Source organism: Calypte anna, chromosome 2 (assembly GCF_003957555.1).
Source record: "Calypte anna isolate BGI_N300 chromosome 2, bCalAnn1_v1.p, whole genome shotgun sequence".
Taxonomy (NCBI): domain Eukaryota; kingdom Metazoa; phylum Chordata; class Aves; order Apodiformes; family Trochilidae; genus Calypte; species Calypte anna.
In genome coordinates, this window is record NC_044245.1 from 51,586,218 (window position 1) to 51,609,098 (window position 22,881).

Below are 22,881 nucleotides of genomic sequence, written 5' to 3' on the forward strand. Positions count from 1 at the left end.
TAATTGTAGCTTTTTAAAACGGGACCACAGGTGGATGCGTTTGTGTCCTTACAGCCTTGGAGAGCACCAGGGTGGCATGGTTGGGTATTAACAAATGAGAAAAAGAAAATGCATAAGTGGCCTCTACAACCTTCATTCCAGCAACTTAGGAAAATATGAATAAGATGCAGTATTTAATTGCCTAATAATCTTATATGCTGCAACAGGATTTTCCTTAAACACTGCTGAAGTACCTCTCAGCAGAATTTATAATCTTCATATTTCCTATGTTGCAAACCACAGGAGGACTTCAAAATGGTTTTGAGCATGACAGCTTATGAAAATTTTACCTCAGCCCTCACACAAGTCAAGAAATTCAAGCTCACCGATGCACTGGTATACATAGTTAGCAGTTTTATCCAGATGGATCTTTTGTGAGCTGTGGGGAAAATCCTGTGAGAAGCAGGCTGAGAAGGCAAAGTGCATTTCAAAAGAGCAAGCCTCAGCCAAATCTGCAGCTGCTTCCTCTGGGGCACCTCTTAAGAGTGGTTGCCTTGTCAAATGTCAACCTCCTGCCCTGGGGAGAGTTGGCACTTCAAGACTTAAGTTTTCTTTCCTCCTTCTTTAATCATATGAGGAAGAATGCACCTGCCTACGCACGTTGTCCTCATACTCAGAAGTCACACGTGGGGCTTTTGTTAATGGTATAAAGCATGTTCACCTTTGAAAAAAAACAGATTAACACAAAACACACTGAAAAACAAATGGGCTAAAAAAGCTCCACACAAACTTATCTGGTCTTGGTTTCATCCCAAATCATGGATGTTGAGGATGTAAGAAAATCAGATACTGGTCAGTTGGGATCAGAACAGAACCTGCTCTCCCATAGGAAGCAGTATTGCTCAGTATTGCTTATGCTTTTCCCTCAGAAAAGAAAAAAAAATAAAAATCCTTCTATAGGAAAGCCTTTTCAACATGTAAAACAATTCCCACTGAGCAAGATGAAACTCATTTCCCTGAAAGGATTACCTAACAGAGATGGATGTAAGTATGCACTTCAGTGGCCACAGCTCCACTGCAGGGTGAAAAATAAAGGACAGGTCAAAGGAGACAGCTTTTCACTTGAAAGCTGCAAAACAGAGGGAACAACTTCAATAAGCTTTGCTTTTTTTCACCTTTCATACAGTTACTGCTCTCTCTTAACCTCACAAAATTGTTTCCAAGAAAAAAATACATCTTAAGTACTTTTAAAACAAGACTGAGCTCCCAGTACTAGGAAGTCCCCAACAGGAATGCAAAAAGGGGAAGATCCTGGGGACAACACAATTATTCTCAAGGACACCAGTGCCCCACAGGCTGTGCTTCCAATATGATAAACACTGTAAGTTGTAGAAATTGAACATGTTTAGAGAAATGAGATTTTTAAAAGGACAGATTCAGTATCATCATCTTAAATTCTATCCTTCTTTAGACAGTAGAAAGCAGTGGAAAATGCTTGGATAGCCACTTTTTGAGCAAAGGCAAAAGTTCAACTGATTTACTGAATCCTTCAAGAGTGCTTTTAGTACTTTCACTCTGCAGCAAGACTAAGACAGTTTCTTAAGCAACTGAGGGGCATTCTTAGAAAACAAATACAAAATTATCCCAAGTTTCAAAACAACTAGAAAGACTAACACTTGACCTTGACCTAGGCAATTGCACAACAGTTTAAACATTATGGCATTCGGGCACATAAAAGCACATACAACCCCACCTAACTGTTGGGCTTCTGAGTTTCACTCCAACAAACCAGTTCTCAAGATTTCTGAAGAGTCAACTCTTGCCAATTAAGCAGATGGTTTTCTGAAGGATGATTCCTGTAATTGACACTCAAACATTTCTCTCTTTTCCATGCCCAGGAGGCCCTGCCTTCCCTGCCAATATCCTTCTCTGACCAGTAAGCTCTATCAACCTTGCAGTAAAAAATGTTTTTGTTTAGAGCAGGCCCTAACCACCAGCCAAGCAGATCTACCAACATCCACCCCTGTTCCATCACCATCATTGTGTGAATCATGAAGTCCTACCTTTTGGTGGCATGACAGTTCTGTCACCATCAAAATACATACAACATCAAGCTAGATCACATGTCTGATTATAAAAGCTTACCAAGATTTTCAAATTGCTATAATATATTATTAAGCTTGTGTTATCACTTGCTTCACATGCAGATTAAATATCTCCAGACCTAAACATTTTGAAAACACTGTAACAATGCTGCTGCAAAATGGATATTCAACACAGGTTTCTGGCCTTCACTTTTGTGGCTCAGAAAACTCAGCATGATTAGAGCTATTACATTAACTACTGATGTATTTGTACACCACAAGGAAATGAAATGATGATGAGAAAAATGTGAGACCACTTAAGGGGGTGTCAGAGAAAGGTTTTGATTTACCAGCCCATTTTTTGTGCCATCGTTCTTCTTGACCCACCTCAGCCCCTTTCTTGGCATTCTGCAGCATGTGTATTAAAACTTTAACAAACCTACAAAAAATGAGAAATTCAAGATTTCTTTTCAAAGCCAATCTTGTGATCAATCAGCAAAGCACCCTGCTGGGACTGCTTCACAGAAATACAACCGCTTTGTTCACTGGAGACTCGGGTTTTTTCTCCACTCAATTTTTCAGTTTCTACTTGATGGATGTGCTGAGTCTGTTCATTTACAGGAGGGAGAGTGCAGTTCTTGCTTATTAATTATGACCTATTTGAAAACAGCATTTTACGTGTCAATTAGAAACAACTCTCTACACCAGATTGTATTTTCATGTGCCCACACCTGTTTCCCTAATAAATTATATCATTCTATATTTATACTATATATTCTATATTATAACACAAATGAGCTGCCTATCACTGTAAACTCATGAAACATATTAATCAGGACTAAGTAGAATGAGCAGAGAGAAACTGAAATAACTGTGCCCTCCTCCAGGCTTCAAATTGCTCAGAAAACTGATTTGTTTGAGGACTAAAAAGACTCAGTCCTACCACACACTGCTCACCTACCTGCAATTCTCAATAAAAATGAACAGCTCTGCTAGGCTTTCTTCTTTACAATGTAGCAAATTAAATACAACAAAGAGGGGCAAAAAGGGGAGAAAGTAGATGGTAAATTTTTTTTATTTTATTAGGTTCTGTCTAATTGAAGAATAACATGTCAGCTTCTCTAGCCATCTGGTCTCAAGTTTGCATAGAAGAAATGAGGGGTCTGTGCACGACTAGACATTACATTTATTTTTTTACAATTTATAAAACTAAGCAATCTCCCCAGTTTACTTTGTAAACACCCCAAAGTCCTCTATTGATACATGAACAAAAGGGACACAGCAGATGAGTCTTTCCCACTGTCAAGTTTCTACCATGGAAATATGAACATGGTTTGCTGCAGGCACACAGTGTCCCCCTAAAATTAGTGGGACTGGTGTGCAGACTCTAACAGGACTTTGGACAATAACCTCCAAACCCACTGCTATTACGTGCTGTGTTTCTTAGCGACCAGTTTCTTACTTCTTACATTGCAAGGCCATATTTCTGCAAGACAGAATAATATTTGTAGAACTTTCCTAGGGAATGTTTCCTGACATAATGAACTCATGGCTTCCCATTTTTATGAAACTAGCCAGGCCCTCCTTCCTATTTCTTCATTTGGCCAGCATGGTTCTGGGGAACAAAAATACCAGTTGGGGTTTTTGTTGCTGTGTTTGGCTTTTTCTTCACATCCTTTGTTTCTCCTTATCAGAGCATCCTGCACACAGCTCCACGATATGAACTGATGACCTGTACCATACATGCTTCGTTGATCCTTTCACTAATCAGCTTCCACTGAGCTGGATGAAAAGCTCTAAGGTGAAGCAAGGTTAGCAACAGTGCTTCAGGATCTGCAAGGCACGCATGGGAGCTGTACGGAACAGCACTGTGGCTCTGATAGGAAAGGGGGTCCCCTGGAGATACATGGGCAGGAGAGAGAAGCTCAAGGTTAAGCAGCTCTGCCTTGTATCTTTAGTCTCCTTAGCATCTCACCACAACAGAGCAGAAACTTCTTATGATGTGGTACCACTGAAAATTTAATGGAATGCAGCACTAATATGGTGCCCTGAGCGGAGAGCAGGAAATTATTTGAAAGGCATTAACACATTCATATACCTTGAACTTCACCTTTTCTCTCCACAGACCAGGTCCTGTCATCAAAAGCTCTTTGTGAGTTATAGCTGAGAGAGCATGGGAGCATTTGCCTATGGCAGCACCACCACACCAACGCAGCGCTCAGCACTTGCTGATAGCTCAGGTATAAAAGGTGCTTTGTAAAACCCAGCTCGACTCATTTCTACACAAATCACTGGCAAATTCATGCCTTCCTGGAACAAAGTACATCAGGAAACCTGATTCAGATTTCTAATTCCTGCAGTATATGATAATTCCATTTCAACTGCATTGCTAATTATTTATTGTCCAGCTCAAGGTTAAGTGAAAAAATAACCTTACCAAGATCCTGTTTAAGCCCTTATTTTTCACAATGTGCTACAAAAGATTAATTGCTTTCTATTTTTCCAATAGAAAACCATTAATGCAGCAATCATTGAAGTAGCACATTGCTTCTTATAATTTAATACATTTCCCCTCTTTTGCTTATTCTATAAATGGGTACTTGGCAACCTTAAGAAGTTATTTTCTGGAGGTTTGTTTGTAGGACCTGTAAAAATCCAGTCTTTTGTATTCTTGCAGACTCAGTACCTTATGAAGGGTAACTCTCAACAAAAAGCAAACTGGAAATGCAGCACTGTTGAGCAGATGCTATTGAAGATGTTCTGTTTTACCAGTATGCTACTTGGAAGCCCTGAGGACAGTGGTGAAGCATATAATAAATTGTTTTGATTAACACAGGCTGACAAAAAAAGCAAGATTACATATATTTAAAGCCTAAGTATTGGCTTGCTCAGAAACAGCTGGCTTTTTGTTAGTTCCCCCCTGCACACACACACTTAAGAAATGCCAAAGAGATAAGCTCCTTCAGAAAGAAATTATTTGAAACATCATGACATGACTGTCATTTATAGGCAACATCCACTTCTTATGATGGTTGTTGATTGTGGGTTTTCATTGTACAAGCAAATATAAGAAACATCAAGACTGAAAATTATAAGAAATCCAAACATGCGCAAAAACATGGATTATCCCCAACAGTAATGTTGAGGAAAGCACCTTTAGGGATCCTACATGTCTGTTCCCAAAAGCACTCAAGAACAAGGAAAGGAAGAGGCCAATCTGTGCATTAGCAGTTTTTGTACTATAGTCATATCAAGGAACTAAAGCAAGCTTTGAGAACTCTGTGTGCTAAGAACTGTATATATCAATGTGAAGAGATTTTCTTCTTTACTCCTGGGACCCAGTATGGATCTTGCACTCGGGGCTTAAAGAATATTAAAGTAGGCACCTAGGTTGCTGTCTAGTTTAGGACTGTTTTCTGTCTTTTCTAAAAAGTTCCTTAGCTTGGACAAATAAGAACAAGAAAGAAAAGGCTGTAAGAAAGAAAAAGCTTTCACTGGGGCAGCTGTTTGCTTGTTCATACATTCATTCACCACCTGTAAAACCCTAGGCATCCAAAGTTCCCACTGAGTGCTGAAAACACTAAGTAGCTTTTGGGAACATACATGTAAGATCCCTAAGGGTGCTTTTCTAAACATTGCTCTTGGGTATAATTCATGGTCTTGCACATTTTTGGATTTCTTATAAGGAACATCAAGACTGAAAATGGTATTTTTTTATACAATGAAAACCCACAACCAACAACCATCATAAGAAGTGGATGTTGCCTATAAATGACAGCACTGTTTGCATGTTGCAGATCAGATATGAGGAGAGTAGGAACCGCACTGAAAGGAAAAACTAAATTAAATACTTAAAAATACAGAGGTGAAAATCAGTGTTAAAAGTACCTCTAATTTCAGCTCCTCCCAGATATACTGGGGTAAAAGCTTATCGAACTTCCAATTATTTGGGTTATCGTTGGGTTAGGGAGCAAAACTTCTAAAAAAAGCATTGTGTAAAAAGAAATTCCAGTTCAACATATTGTGCAGTGTGCTTACATTCCTAATGGGGACACAGTCATGTCTTGCCACCAGCACATAAACAGAAGCAGAAGCTCTGAATAGTATTAACCAACATCTATTTGTAATTTCTGGAGTGAATTAACATTAAATGACTTGCATTTACAGCTAGGTCTTTAGACTGGTAGCAAAGGCTGAGTAAAGAATCAATTCCTTCCCTTCTCAATCTACATCTTATCACCCACAAAGGAACCCTCACTAGAGTCTGCAGCAAGAAAACCTGCATTTAACCTTATTGTTCATAATGATAAATGCCAGCAATACCCACTGGAAGTGAAACCTCAGCAGGGACTATGTATCACTAGTAATAACAGGAATAATCAAGCTGTTGTTAGAACCAGACACTCAGACAGCAAATTCAATTTTTTTTTTTTATTTTCTGTCCTATGCCACTGACAGCTACCAGCCACCGTGCATTCCAATTAGCTCACACTGTAGGAATGCTCTCTCCTCTGGTGCATAATGAGCAGGACCTGCAGCAGCCAGCAGGACCTGAAAAAGGGGTGAAGGACTATTTGGAAAGGTGTTGTGTAGCCTCCTTGCCTGTTGCTAAGGAAACAGCTCCTTTCTTTGGGAAGACACAAGGGCTGCCTCCTTCCCACACGCACACTTTCAGCCTTAATTCACTTGCAAACACACAAAAGAGAAAATAAGACAATTGTTCAATTGATTGATAAGTGCATATGTTCTATATATCTAATGCTGGCCAGCCAAAATGAAATTCTCCTTGCAGATGCAGAGGGATGCTGTGTTTGCAGATGATCTAGGCAAACAATAACAGACTGCAGCAAATGTTAAGCAAAATTCAGGTAAAAGGCACGAGGATTTTTTTTACACACCAGGGCTGGTCAGCAGATCACTGCTTCAGTTACTGGGACAGCATTCTTGAGTTCCTCTGCCACAAGACTGAATGAACACACGCTGTGGGCCTTCTTCCAGGCAGCTCATACTCACACAAACTTCTTGTGCCACTTTCCAATCCAATCAAAATAAGTGTCCTGTTCTATTAAGTTCTACAACTGCAAAGTGTGCTTCAATGTTGAATTCTCAATCAATAGTTCCCCCATGCACCCTGCAGTGCAGATCTATGGTGTACATTTGGAGTACTTCTTCAATTATTAGCTTTGACCCAAAAGCCCTCCTCCACTTCTCCATCCCATTGCATGCTTTATTCTGCAGGAAAATTACAGAAAACCGAGCCCCAAAACCTATAGAGATCCTGTGAGCAGCATGCCTGAAGCAGAGCTAGAGATGGCATCTGCCCCTCTAGAGAGGCCTTCTAGCATATTTGTCAATGGTGGGGCCCCATTAGTTCTAGCAATAGCTGGATAGTAGCAGAAAAGAAAAAATCTTAAAAAAAAAGAAAGATGAAATCTGTCTTTGCTCTCAAGGACTACAATATAAACCTCTCAATTATTCGGTGCTGGAAAATTCCATTACAAGAAGTGGGAGCACTGTGCATTGATCCAACACAGAATTAGCAATAGAAATGATGTATGACTCTTTTTGGCAAAGAAAAGACAGAAATACAAAGATTCTTTGTAGATATTGTTAAATACTTCAGACTGTTCCCTACATCTTAGTGTGGCCTCTGCAGTTTTTACAGAGGCTATTTTAAAGTCCTGTCCATAGCGCAATGCTGTTAGAAATCTTTTCTCTCTCTGCTTCCTCCTGTACCTTAACTGACAGGAGATTAATGCATTCTAATTCTCTTAAAAAAATTAAAAAAAAAAATAAGTATTTTAGTGTGAAACCCTAGGAACACTATCAGAAATGGCTTAGAATTTAATTAGCACCAGAGAAGTTGGACAAAACTTGAGACCCTTGAAAGAAAACCACAAATAAATGCCTGTCTTAAGACTCTTATGGCTGTTGAGCCCACTGGTGTTCAGTTCCCTCAATATTTGCTATCGCTTGGTGTGAATGCTGAATAATTAAAAAAGTCATCTGAGGAAGAACAAAGTGTTTTGACAAAAGTGATTTTGGCTTTTAATTTTCAGAATCCAGTACGCTGCAGGGACTGTGATAGTATTAATTCTGCTATTAATTGAAATTGCAGATCTTCTGTAACCTGAACACTGGTTCAGTACTAGTGCAGCACTATTGCTTAATGGCAACAGGACTCAGTGTTTCCAAGACTAGCAAGTTAAAGACTTTAATGCACCAGCCCTGACACTCCCAGGAAACTTCTCAGAAGTCTTGAATGCAATATTCAGTCACAGAATCCTCCTCCAGCTGTAGGGGAATGAAATCCAGGGTACAAAACACAGCTAGGAAACTCCCTGTGGGGAGCTATCACCTCAGGAAACACTGAGGAGGTGGGTGCATCTTCATCTGAATCACACATGGTATACCACAGTGAAATACAAAAGCAAGAACTTAAACTTGCAAAAACAGAAGGTAAAGCCTATAATCAGAGTTTCTTGCTTTTCACCTTTCCTTTTCATGTGTTTAGTTCTCTGTACCTTCAAACCTCTAAAGAAAGTGCTGTGAGAAAGATGGGGAATGTCTCTCAATAAACCAAGATCCTAGTGAGCATTTCCCCTGCAGTGCACAACATGGGTTCAAACCCTCTCAGGCAAAGGTATATGAGTTTCTTGAGAATATTTAAAGTTGATCATACAATCAAACAAACCAAAAAACACCAACAAAACCCAAAATTACGGGTTCCTTCTTCTCCAGATGGAATTCAAAAAGCATGCCCCTAGATTTCCTACAGGCTCTTCCCTGCACCAGAAGAAGTCCCTAAGGCAGCTGGCAGGAGGAGTGCATGCAGGTAAATTTAAAGTTTCTGGGTAACAAAGATAAAATGCTAGGACAGACACAAATAGTATCAGTGTGGATCACTTCAAGATCACAACTGTGAACTACTGTGATTCCTGTAAACTCCTTCTTCTTGATCTGGACCTACCATTCGATAAAATAATTATAAATTTCAGTATCTTACACCAGCACTGATGGATGCAGAACTATACTGAAGAGTCTCCTGTCAAGCCCTGGTGAAAATGAGACACACACTCAGCCCACCCCCCCCCCCCCAATGCATTTCAGGAGCAGCAGCATCTGCTGGAAAAAACCCCACAACAATATGGCAGTAAACACAGATGAACCTTCAGAATAAATCTGTTGCAATAGTGCAGTAAGCAATTATGGAAGGAGAAATAGTTTGTTCAGATAATTAGATACTTAAAAATTCAAGTTGTTTATGTTTATATAAGCACAGAAATCATAGATGGAATTATGCAAACAAATCTATCAAGGACCATGAGCTCCTGTCAGATTGCTAATGAAGGTAGAAAGCTGCAATCTTTCTTTATAAGGTTTATCAGGACCATAATAACAAAACAATTTTTTTTTAGTGGTGCACATTTCCTTTGCCCCATTTTTTTTACTCTCAGTTTATACTGAAAAAAAGCTTTCAGAAGACAAAGAGGTTGAAGGAGACATGAAGATAACACTCTTCAATTAAGCTGACAGTGAAATGATTGAATTAAGCAAAAATTCAGTAATTCATTGTCAATTTGACTCTGATTGCTACTTAAACAAATTTATGGACTCTGTTAGGGTACATTATGTCTCCACTTAAAATTTTTTCCAGAGATGCATTAAAGAGACAATTATATCTTTTTTCCTTACTGGAAGCTGTAAATACTGCAGTACTCAACCAGAAATATTACCTTCCCTTCAATACAAACATTTGCTGTTCACACAAGTTTCCTGAATGCTTAAAAATGAGTCTATATCCAGGCAGTGTTTAGATTTATACCTCCCTCACATAATAGCTTCCTGTATACAACCAGTTTTACTAAAAAAGAAGAGATTTTCTTATGCAATTTGAGTTTTCTCATGCCATCTGGGCATCAAAAAAATAATATATATATATATATACATATATATATGTGTATAACACATACATGTTATAAAAGCAACATTTGTTAGTTTTAAAATGCATGAGAAATCCTAAAATCATTACTTTAATTGCAGGAATTGTAGACCAGCCAACTGTGCCAAACACCATCTTATTTTCATTAGAAATATTATAACATAAAATTTGTCTGGAAATTTTTCAACTAAATACTACCAGTCTTAGCTTTAATCTCCTCAAAATGATTTCATTACTGATGCAGTACCCATGCCACAGGTTTTTGCTTTACAACTGTGTGATAAACCAAACTATCTGCTTTTTAGAGCTGGACCCAAACAAGAATTTACATATTATTTTATCCATGAATTTTCTGTTGCATTTTGAAATTATCCGGCCAACACACAACAATGAACCAAAGTAGGAAAAAATAATGTAATTTGTTGCTGCTTGTTCATTTGTTGAATAACATTAAGAACAGCTGCATACCCCAAAGTAACACTCACGTACTCATCCAGCTCATGTTTATGAATCACTTTATGAATAAAAAAATCCTTGAAGTGCACAGTATTTGCTATAATGCAAGCAACTACAGAAACACAGATATAAAATAACCCATTGATGATTTCTTCTATCACAGTAAAATACAAATCATGACTGATTTACCATCAGTATATCTCCGTTTTTCTATTCAAGCACAATAACTAGAACTGAAAGCTTTCAAAGCTGCAGAAATAGAGATAATTACTGCAGAATGAAATACTGATGATACTAGATATGCAATTTATAGAGCACTGCTAGATGAGAATACAGAAATGATACTTTCTTCGAAGTACAGAACTGGGCATTCCACACTATCTTAAGTATCATCTGCTACAGTGTGCAGAAAATAGCAACAGAAACAAACCCAAAGAGTCTGAAAAATGAGCATGCTGGTTTTGACAACATCTGCCTGCACACACCCTAAGAATCCACCTGTGGTGTCCTAAACTTTGGCAGATGCTGGTTTGATTCTGGTGCCACTGAACAGCAACTCTTTGAAAAACTTTGCATTGTGCAGGACTGGGCACAGGAATGGTGCAGAAGAAGCATAGTGAAGAAGAGCAATGGTGCTATGTATCCAAGTGAAGGTATTCCTGTTTATAGACCATGCTACCAATAGAAACAAACGTAATTCAACTGGCAGGGTTTTTTTATAAAATCTTTGGGGACAACTCTCTTTGTACCAGGCTTCTGCTAGAAATAGGTCACTTGCATGAGAACACAAGCCAGCACTTAGGAAAAAAACCCACCATAGAAAGGTAAATAAACACACAAAAAAGTTCTTCTCTTTCACCCTAAATGATTTTTTGCTGCCAGAGTGCTAATCTAATTTTAGGTGAGCTCATCTTTTTTTCTGCCCTGGAGCCATTTTAACTTAATATTACTCTCTTACCAGAGCCACGAGAGAGTACAGGCTCCCTTAGCCACCACAGATGCTGTGCTGACATTTTACTTTAGCTGTTCACTGTTAAAGTCATCAATATTGCTGTGATGGTGAAGAGACCTTTTCTAAGAAAAATGAAAACAAATTGCTGGCATTAGATCAAACTCTGACCTCTGCAGCCCAATGTCAACTGAACTCATTGCAACTCCTTTGAAAGCTTGCAAAAGCCTCTCCAAGAAGGCAATTTTTTTATTTTTTATTTTTAAAAAAAAAAAAACAAACACCCATTTTCTGAGCTGCCAGGCTGAGGCTGCCTTTGCTGTGCATGCTGCAGCATGAGCCAGTCTGCAGGTATAGGCAGACAGCCTGGACTCCCAGGTGCCTGCCTGCACTGCAGCCACCCTCTCTCCAAAGAAGCAGCAAGCATTGTGAGGTCTTTGGAAAAAAACACTTCAGAGGTCTTTTCATCTGCCTCCTTGCCATCCTCAGTATTCCTGACCTGCCCTCTGCTTCACCTGTGCTATTCTCCTTCACATCTTCACTTTCCTGCCCCTCATTATCCCCAGCTCCTGCACTTCCTCCTCTCTGTGCTGCATGGGAAGGGAAAATCCCATCTGACACACTCACTGGTTCTGATGCTACGTGCCAGCCACATACAAGTTTCTAGGAAACTTTAAATGGGGGTTTTTTTGGTATGCCACAAGGCACATGGGAGCAAAAATGTATGTGCGTGGGCAGGCTGACTGGGAAAAAAAGCAGATGCAGTGACATTGGGTGTGAAACCACATGAAATCATCATTGAGCTTTTGGTTTATGTGTGTCTCAGTGCTTATAGTGATCCTCCTGCCATGAATCCGCAGCATAAATAATATACTTCCCTTTACTTCTCTTTTATTTTAGTATGAATTACGTGACAATTTGGTAAGCTTGTTTTTTTTCAAATGCCATGGAGTGCAGTGGAACATAAATTCGAATGATCCTTATACCCTCTTCAAGTAAAAATTTGTAGGAAACTGTCATCTGCTTCATGGCATGCCTATCATGCATATGGGCAATGACCATGGGAAAGGATGTATTTGAGACCAAGAGGGTAAACCAGGTTGAGGAATCTGTTCTCAGCCAAGTCTCAAGATCTCAGAATAGCTAAATGCTCAAAATCATTACCACAGCAGGGAGTCTAAGCTGTAGTCACAATGTTTTCATTTTTTAACAAGAGATAAGAATTACATTTATAACTGAGCAAGCAGCTGAAAGAGTGAATTTCAGGAAAAGACTGATGTGCTAGGGATTTTGAAAAAAACATCCTTGACTCATGTTTTCCAAACATGTAAGGAAAACGATGCAGTAAACACAGAAACAAAATTAGCATTTGCATCTCTGTATTGTCTGTATTCAAACATAACAGCTCCTATGCTACAGCATATTTTTAAAACTAGGATTTCCTCAAGATCAAATAGCTGGATCTTCTCCAAAACATCACTCAAGTATTTCAGACCATCTCTTGTGCACTTCATTTACCATAATCTCCACTATGCTATGGATGTAGCATTAAACTGATAAATGGGGTTTCATAACAACACAGTAGACCCAGATAATGTCATTTAAGTTGATTTGCACTTAGGTTCAAAGACCCACTATACAGAGATAATAAATACGGTACCAGACTGTCAAGCAGGAGAAGTCAGAATAGACAGATTACCTTTGTGCAATATTTCACCCTTTTCCCTCTCAGGAATTTATAAATATAAAGTTATGAAAGCAGACACAGTCAGCCATCCTGATGCTGATGAAAACAACACTCATTTTATTAGAACATAGAGCAGCTTAAAAAAACCCAAACAAATAAAGTAATCAATTCCTTAGTAATAGCCGTGTTTACTGTGTCTTTGTTTCCCTCAGTGCCTGAGAAAACGTGAACAAAATTGTCAGCAGTTGCATTACAGAGACAGGTTGACAGGCTGGATGACCCCATAAGTCTTGTTCACGACTCACCTCTGGGCTCCTGACTTGCATCTTAAAACATCTTAAGGGACTTTTATATCAGTGTCTTTGCAGGGAACCTGCTTTGCCATTCAGAAGGGTTTCTGCCAGACCCAGACAGAAAGATAAACGCTTTATCCCACTTGGCAGGTCTGCAATTGCAAGCCCTGCCAGGAAACACCACCCCACATGCATGCCTTGGAGTTACAGTTTGAGACACACTATCAGGGGAGACATGCACCAAAGAAATAGACAACCAACAACTTATTAAAAAAAACTCTCTAGAACCAGAAGAACTGTTTATTCCCTTGACATGCAAGGATCCTTTCACGAGCACAACCCCTGTCCTCCCCTTCCATGTGCCAGCCAAACTCTGCCTGTGTCTCTCTCACTCTGGTGTCACCAGGAGTGGCATAACACAGCAGGAAAAGAGACCGGTTCACTGTGAGACCTGCTACTCACTCTCTTACAGTGTAACGGCCCCCCTTCCAGCTGCACAGCACTGCAGGCGGCTGGTTCCAATGGGTACCAACTAAATGGACCCCCTCACTGCTCCTTGGGAAAAGCAGAAGGTGATGGAGCACGACCTGTGCCCCTTTTGTGTCACCGCAAACCTTACGAACTTTGGGGAAATTCAGGATGAAGGACAAACTGCAATGGTTGGCTTGAACGTGCAATGTGAATGCTCACACCAGTTTCCCCCTGCCTTTCTCTGCACTTCATCACTTAGAGCATGGACACTGTGAACATGGCACAGCGTGCAGGACAGCAGAGGTGGAGAATGGAGCCTCCTCTCTTTCATTGCTTGGTACCTCCAAGCAAAGAGTGTCTCAATTTGTCATTTTCACTTTATTTTCAACCAGAGGAGTGACCAGCTTTCTCCACCCCTCTTCAAATTTAAAATTAAAACACCTCCAGTAGGTTTCATCAGCAAAGTCACCGTGAGCAGCTGAAGAAATGAGTAACAGAAGTAAATACCTGCTTGCTGTGCAGACTGTGGGATCTGTTGACTCCGCTGTGCATTGTACTGAACTGAGGCAATGGGTCTGTACTGCTGAGTTGTTGAGGTAGGGTACTGACCAGATGGGTAATAATACACTGGCATCTGCAAAGAAAGAGAAGAGCAGACTCTATGGATTCTAAAAACTCTATGGACTCACAAAATAAAACAAAGCCGTGAGGGGAGCTAGAGTTCAAAACAGGGATATTAGTGGTAACACTGATCAAAATGAGAGGTTTGTGCTGTGTCTCTTTAAGAACTGCTGCTTGCTTTCATCTTTGCTAGGAAAAGGGCTATCAGTGCCAAGATTTCTTCTCAGACACTTTAAGGAATAGAAGAATTTTAATTGAAAGAGACAAAACTATGCAGGATGCCTAAATAGCAATATACCTATACCAAAGGAATCACAGTAAAGTACCAAATGATGCAGAAAAACAGATGCAAACAACACCTTCCATATCAACATAACACATACAGACAGCATGTTGAACCATCAAGTGAACTCTGGAGAAAATGGTCAATTTGAAGCAAAGAATGGCCTGGAGTAAAAATACTTACAAGCAAGACAGAAGGAAAGATGGAGTGTGTATGTTCTTAACACTTGTAAGAAATTATTATTAAATTCACAGTTTTGTTTAACAGCTACATCCTTCCTCACAAGAACCTTTCCCTGTAAAACCTCTCTTGCACTTGGTGAAAAAACAATTACAGTTAAAAAAAAAATTATGGCTGTTTTATTACAGAAGATAAGGGTAGGCACTGAGGCAGCAAACTGTGCAAAATTTCCCCCCCCTTTATTATTATTGTCATTATAGAATAACATACTACCCCACCTTATCATAAAGGTGAACATGAAGGTTTAGGGGTGACTGGAGATAGACATTTTTCCTATATTCACTATACCACCATTACTGAGACATTTCAGCTAAACAGTTTGCAACTGACCCTTGTCAAGTTCAAAACATTAAAAATCTTTCATTTTCAGCTGCAGTGGATGCTGCAGGTTCCTGACAGAATTCAGCTGCATTCTGTATTAACAATCTGTAGAGGGACACAGGGTTGAAAGAACATTGCTTCTCTTGTAACTTCTGACACATCTTTTGGCATTTCTTGATAAATCATGCTATTATTTTTTTCCTCTTTGTGTATAGTATTTGTTCTACTCAGACATACGCACAGTGTCATAAAAAATGCTTTTTTTTAGTACAAAAATAAGGACTACTTTTGCCACTTTTATTTGCATGGAGAAAATGTCCTTGGAACAGCTAAATTCCACATGATCACCCACATAAAGTATTAGCAGCATAAACATATCTTGATCCTTTTGTTTACTACTAGGATATTAGAACAGAGACTGGAAACTTTCCTAGAGAGATGTCAGATGAGGAAGATGGGCATAAATAAAAAAGACTAGACAAGTAGAGGGTATGGATGGCTAACTGGGCAATTAGAAGACCACCAAATAGGTAACTGTGGTAAGAAAAGTATCACAGAATGTTAGGTGCTGGAAGGCACCTCTGGAGATGATCTAGTCCAATACCCTGCCAGGGAAGATTCATCTACAGGAGGTTACACAGGATGGAATCCAGATGGGTTTTGAATGTCTCCCCAGACTGATACTCCAACACCTCTCTGGGCAGCCTGTTCCACTGTCCTCAAAGTAAGTACCTCCTCATCCATAGATAGAAAGTTCTGTGTTCAATTTTGTGCCTCTGTTACCTCTTGTTCTGACACTGGGCACCAGTGAAAAAAAAAAAAAAAGACTGGCCCCATCCTCCTGACACCTACCCTTAAAGTATTTGTAAGCACTGATAAGATTCCCCCCTCAGTCTTCTCCAAACTAAAAAGACCCGAGTGACTCAGCCTTTCCTCACAGGAGAGATGTTTTAGCCCCCTAAAGATAGCCCCTAGGGCTATCTTTGTAGCCCTTTGCTGTACTCTCTCCAGTAGTTCCCTGTCTCTCTTGAATGGGGAACCCAGAACTGGGCAGAGAACTCCAGATGAGGCCTCACCAGGGCAGAGTAAAGGGGGAGGATAAGATCTCTTCACCTGCTTGCCACACTCTTTCTGATGCACCCCAGGATGCCACTGGCCTTCTTGACCACAAGGGTACATTGCTGGCTCATGGTAATCCTCTTGTCCACATGAACTCCTAGGTCTTTTTCCACAGAGCTACTTTCTAGCAGGTCAGCCCTTAACCTCTACTGGTGGATCAGTATCAAGATCAACAAAGCTTGACTTGGTAGTGTTGGTAAAGTGAAACCTCCAGACCGAACTATTAATTTTCTCTTTAACCACTGAAAATCCTCTTCTCAATTTTTTAAACTTTTTCCTCCTCCCCTACTCTAAAAATATCTGCTAGATTCAACCAAACACCAGAAAAGAAAAAACAAAACAAAAGAAGGACTTAAGAACTTTTTCACTGGAAGATGTTGCAAGCTATTCCCCCTCCAGACAATATGAGTGACACCCAATGGCTACAGCCTCCCCTTGCCCTACTTGTTTTGTTAGAGACTTAAGTAACAAAAGCAAAATGTCTTTGTAAAATGATCAAAACCACAATTAGTTTCTCTGCAAAGAAAAAGCACAAGGTATAGGAAAGTTGATCCAGACAGTTAAGGTGCAAAATCATCCTTTAAACATGATAGCAGTATAAAGCAGGCAAATTCAGTGTGATAAACTCATCTTGTGGAAACCTGATTGTTCTCAGCAACACTATACAACAAGGGACTTGAGAGAAGTGTCAAGATTCAGTCTAAGTACAGTCAATGCAAATAGCGGATCCTGCCTTGGTGCAGGGCAATAGAGTAGACATCTTCTCAAATATAATTTATTTTCTATTACTCTATTCTACCAATTATAGAATATTAAACCCCTGCAGAAATACTGTAACTTTTCCTAGCAGCACCTTAAACTCACTTAAGGAATTTAAATTTATTTGATATACCCTCACCTTTCTTATTTTTTCTCATACAAGAACAACGTGAATTCTCTCTTCTGGGAAGATTCTGTAGATATTAACTTTTAAACACACTCTAAAGAACACAGGCTTTGAAGTGAGGTTTATAGTTAAACATTCGTTAGCATAAAAAGATATATGTAGACTAAAGCATTCACAGTAACGTGTAAACACTTCTTTAATTTTACCACACAAATAACATCTCAGAGTTTGGAGTTTTCTCCAGCTCTCTCATTTTCTCGGTTCATTGGAATGCATTTGTTATATACTCCTTTTAGAACCTTATCAGAGCACAATTTATCAGCCTGAAAAATGTTAGTAATATGAATATTTGGTAAAAAAAATAATTTTGTTTAGAAAGATTTATGGATGAATTTGCTAGTAACTGTGCGCACATGATTTGCAAAGAAGAATGGTTGGGGTTTGATTTTGGTTTTGGTTTTTTGTTTTGGTTGTTTTTTAAGGTAATTTTAGACAATAAAAGAAAGGTTTGCTGGAAAATATAGACATGGATAAAATAGGTCTTTTCTGGCTGAGGAGTGAAGTGAAAGATGTTATTTTTCTTTTCTGATATTACTTTAGTGAACAGTGGGAATCAGAGATAACAAGTATAATTTAACTCACCTACCTTGCCCATCTACTCTACTTTTCTCAGTACATCAGTACTACCAACACCTTTGCTCATGTGCTCTAAAACAAAAAACATTACATTTCTGTAGCAGCCAAGTTATACTTTAATTGCTTTCCCATACGAATGAACAACCTAACCTTGGACCTTTTGCTTGTATAACATACTTGATTCACAGAGCCAGGAAGTTTCCATTGCAGTAACAAACATGCCAACACAACTACATGGCTATCCTAAAAAAAAATTTAAAAAAGGCATAACCTAAATAAACGCTGCCTTCTTTAGTCTAAAACCATGTTTTCTTGATCTTAATGCTTGATGCTGTGAAAAATCCCCCCTCTTTTAATAATACCAAGGAAATAGTTGACAAACGATCCTTACCCCCTTGGATATTCTTATTTGAAGGTGAATACTTGCCTTGAATTAGAAAGCTGAACATTCTAATGCATTCTATTTTTTCTCTCATGTATAGAATTTTATTTACTTAACTTAAACCGTGACAGAACTGAGCCCCTGACTTCAGAAATGCTCATGAAATGGCACAAAGAAGCATGACTTTCACCTCCTTCCAGTGTGCTTTGTCTCCTGATGATGGGCAGAGACTCAATGCAGCACTGGCTTTCTACCTTCTTCTGTCCATGTACAGTTTAAAACCCACTGCCAGGGCAGATCTGCCTTGTTCTGGTCTCTAAAAGCACCCCTTAAATTCGCAGGTATGCTGTTTATTTCTTCATCGTAAGATTAGGATTCCACATATTTTTCAGGCTGATTTAACTTTCCTTAACTATCTACTGACTTACAGCTTGATTCTACCACCGGCAGTTATTCTAGTTTCTCTTGAAGTTGCTAATATCACTTAGGTTTGAATTAACACCTTCATTCAGATGATTAGAGATGGTGACACTACTGCTAATGACAGCTACAGTTGCCTAAATGGGAGTGAACACAACAGAAACCACAGTGACATTTGGACACACGGAAGTGCTATTTCTTCCCAATACCCTACTGGTTGGGATCAGTTTTTCTTTAAGGATTTTTCTCCTCCACCCCCTGCCTTCATAATAATTACAGTAACTAAAAAAAAAAAAAAAGTGTCTTGTGTACAACTGTAGAATGTCCTCCAGTATTTTCTGAGATTGAAGAAAGACTCACAGTGAGTCCTCAACCTTCTCAACAAGGTTGCTAAAGGATACATGCTGTGAATAAAGACTTTTGGGTTAGGGTACTCTGAAGGAGGGAGCTTCTGCAAAGAGACAGCTAAAATTAGTGATGACACCAAATTAATTCAGGTGAAAAATCCCTCCACGTGTGTATTACTTCTCCAAGACTCCCCAAGAATTCATGCCATCTTATTTTTGGACACCATTTTGCCAGCATACCTCCCAGAAAGAATGAATCAGAAGTGCAAATAACTTCTAAGGATGCATATAATTTCCCACTGGTATAGAACTTGCAGTTTTCCCATCTCTTCATTTGCAGAGGCAAAGCAATGACAAGCACCACTGACTGCTGCAAAAAGGAAACGTGGACCCTTGTTGAAGTGCCTGGGCCCATAAGGACTGTGGAAGTGCCATCAGAAAAAGAAGAAAATTAAAAATAGAAAAAGAACCCCAGAGAAATTAAAGCTGTATGTTTGCTATTTGCGATACAGAAAGCAAACAGGAATTTCCCACTAGAAGTTCCTTTTAGCAAACCCAGACTAATGGCTGAAGTTTTTTGTTGGTTGTTTTGGGGCTTTTTCCCAATTGGCTGCACAAAGGCAGATCATTATTTTCAGGTTCTTAAATCATGACTGTTGTCAAGCTGGGGAATAGCTGTGATGAAAGAAGAAGCAAAAGAAATTCAAGAGGTCCTCTCACCACTTCTTATGCATGTCATTTCAAACTCAATCTGCTTTTCCTTTGATACAGACTGGGAGAACCTTTGAGATCAGCTGTAGAGACATATTTAATTTAACTTTAATACAAAAGACAATAATTTAAATGTAACACCATTGGCTTTGTAGGCTTAGAGAGCATTTCTTTCTCCTCCTTTCAGCTCTCAAAGGAAATGATCATAGTTACAGGACTTCCACCCAGGTTTTCACTGCTACTTTCCAATAGTACACAGCATATCAGAGACAACCTACTAGAACCTCATCAGCAATGCATTTCCAGGAACTAATTAGCCATTAGAGTCAAACCTCTTTTTTACTGGTGTAAATTCAATAGCAACATTTAAAATGTAAAAACAGTTAACAACGTAGAAGTGCTTTTACATTGATTGCATTGCAATTATTAATGCATCACACAATGTTTTGCCTATGTTACATTTTTTCCTGCCTTTATTTTCTTTTTTTTTAAATACTGCCTCAGACCCTTTCTTTTGGCATCTGAGAGCAGCCTTCCTATTTCATCTGCCAATAGCCACAGTGAAGTTTTGCCATGGGCAGGGCAGGGAGTCAGGGTCTAGCTGCCTTACACAAAAAACTAAGCTGAACTGTAGGGGCAGAAGATCTGGTATTTCCCAAGGCTTTTCTCATTTTTTTATATGAGGGATGCCTTATTTGCCATACGCCTACCCAGAACACCATATCACATTCTAGGGCTGAGGACAATGAATTAAAACTTGAAACACTGATCAGTAGTTCCCAGCAGATGCAGAGAGCTGCTGCCCCTTTCTCTCCCACTTTGCAGATCATGGCTCTTTCACAGCACAGAGACCTGGACAGCAGGGATTGGACCCCTCACACTCTCTTCCACACAGGTACCTAACAATGATTTTTTGGAACAGAAACAAGCTGGAGAAGAATTCTTTACAGTGAGGGTGATGAGACACTGGCACAAGTTGCTCAGAGAACCTGTGGATACCCATCCTCTCTCTGGAACTGTTTAAGGCCAGATTGGATGAGGCTTTGAGCAAGCTGGTCTAGTGGGAGGTGTTCCTGTCCATGGCAGAGAGGTTTGGATTAGGTGATCTTTAAAGTCCCTTCCGGTCCAAATCGTTCTGTGGTTCTATGAACAGTGTACATGGTGCAGCAGATACAGAGGAAGCTGGCAGAGCTGAATTTCTCACCTTTTTACAACCCCTGAAGATAAACCATTCTTCAGTGAAATAACCGAAGTAGCTGCAAACCTGAAAGATATTTTTTCACCCTTGATAACCTTCCACTTCGTGTCAACTTAAGAGGGAAAGTGCTCGGGCGTACCATACTGGGGGTACAGAGGGAGACACAGGTGCCATTAGACACACCAATATGGGACTAGTCCTACAGCAGCCTGTATATGAAAAGGCACCTCCTCATTACTTGTCCCCTGAAGAAGTTCATCTGCCTCTCCAGTAGCACCACAGCAGAGGGAAAAATCTCCACAAAGGAACACTATGCCAGCACAAGCACTACGCCCGAGACCCGGCTGTGTGCGCACAGGTGAAATCCAACACTCCTGTGGACAAATTCTGCAAAATCAACAAGGAAGGATGTAGCAGAGACCCCAGGGCAGGCTGCAAACCCAGTCTCACCTTAGGGGGGAGAGGCGGTGGTGTGGGGGTCCCCCACCATGGCAGGCAGCACGATGCTGCAGTCCCCACAAAGAGCCCCGGACGGCGGGGCTGGGAAACGCATCGCTGGGTCTGCCACGGTGACAGCTTGTAAAATAGAGGTGCTCACATTTATCTGGTCCACTACAAACGTCGTGAGGTTTCATTAAATGATGCATGAAAACACTGAGGGCACCAGGGGGGCTTGCACATGGGGAGAGAAGCCTGGACAGCCTCTGCTTACTCATTTAAGAGACAGAGTTCAGATGGGGAGACAGATTAGTCAGAGGATTCTGCTCTTTGGGTCGTTTTTTTCTGCCCTTCCTCCCACCCCCCTTTTTTTTTTTTCCTTAAGGCTAGATTTGACAAACAGTGAAATCTTTCTCTAGCAATATTTTCATTTTTATTTAACCGCATAATATTGAACTTCAGCTCCTTAAAATTATTTTTAGCAAGCCCTTTTAGAAAAAATGGCAGCATTGTTTGTAACTACAGAAACTATAGATGCCACAGTCCTCTGTGAGATGTGAACACTCTTCAGATTTCTTTTACTGCTAATTAGTGATCTAATTAACTAGATCTCTAGCCCACTTAAAACACTGTAACAGTATAAATTCTTCATTAGTGTGGCAATACCAAATCCCATTAACAAACACAAATGGAGACTTTTGGTAAGAAGTAGGAAACAAAACACAGTAGGATTTACAACACTCTTACATTAAAAGTAATAGTGAAGTTTTCTTTTTACTTAATTTTTATACAGTTTCTTCCAAAGAATAAAATGAAAACAGGAGAAGTACCACTAATAAAATTTTAAAGTAGACTTTAAATGAAGTTATCTATAATTGGATAAAAAAATTTGGCTTTTTAAAGTATATGCCTTGAAAATGGGCCAGAAAGTCATCTGAGCATTTTACTTCTTGACAGTAATCACTTTCAATATTCTGTAAAGGTACCCAGGAGAAAAGTAGAGATGTTTGGTAGTGAACAGTAAAACATAATCAGTCTTCAGGAAGACAGTTAAAATTACTGATCTGTGACATCTCACATGTTCAAGTCAATTAAATATGATTAACGACTACCTGGGCTGATGTGCATGTTGCTCTTTTGGTATATAGAAAGGGAAGAAGAACTATTGATATTTATTCATCCTCCACCTTTGTATTAATATGCAGACGTGTCCTGGAGTAGGAAAATGGCTCAGAAAATGGTTTGAGGGTGGGGAAGGAGTTGCTGAACTCAGGATATGACAGAGGCTTTGCAAGCTTCCTCCTGCCTAAAAATCTGCTAAGCTTTTTACCAAGGGCAAAAAAAAAAAAAATCTAGAATCTGAATGGGGTTTTTTTGTTTTTTTTTTTAATATTCTCCTTACAATGTTATAATGAGCA

The 22,881-nt window shown here is 39.5% G+C and overlaps 1 protein-coding gene across 15 annotated transcripts in view; it reads right to left on the bottom strand.

Annotated features, from left to right (window-relative positions):
- Positions 1–22,881, bottom strand: part of ARPP21 (cAMP regulated phosphoprotein 21) — a 196,392-nt gene that overhangs the window by 23,448 nt on the left and 150,063 nt on the right. For all 15 annotated transcript variants that reach the window (XM_030446436.1, XM_030446451.1, XM_030446437.1 and 12 more), the window contains one exon: positions 14,369–14,495. In XM_030446436.1, coding sequence (XP_030302296.1) covers positions 14,369–14,495 — 127 coding nt within the window. The remainder of the gene's footprint in view (positions 1–14,368; positions 14,496–22,881) is intronic.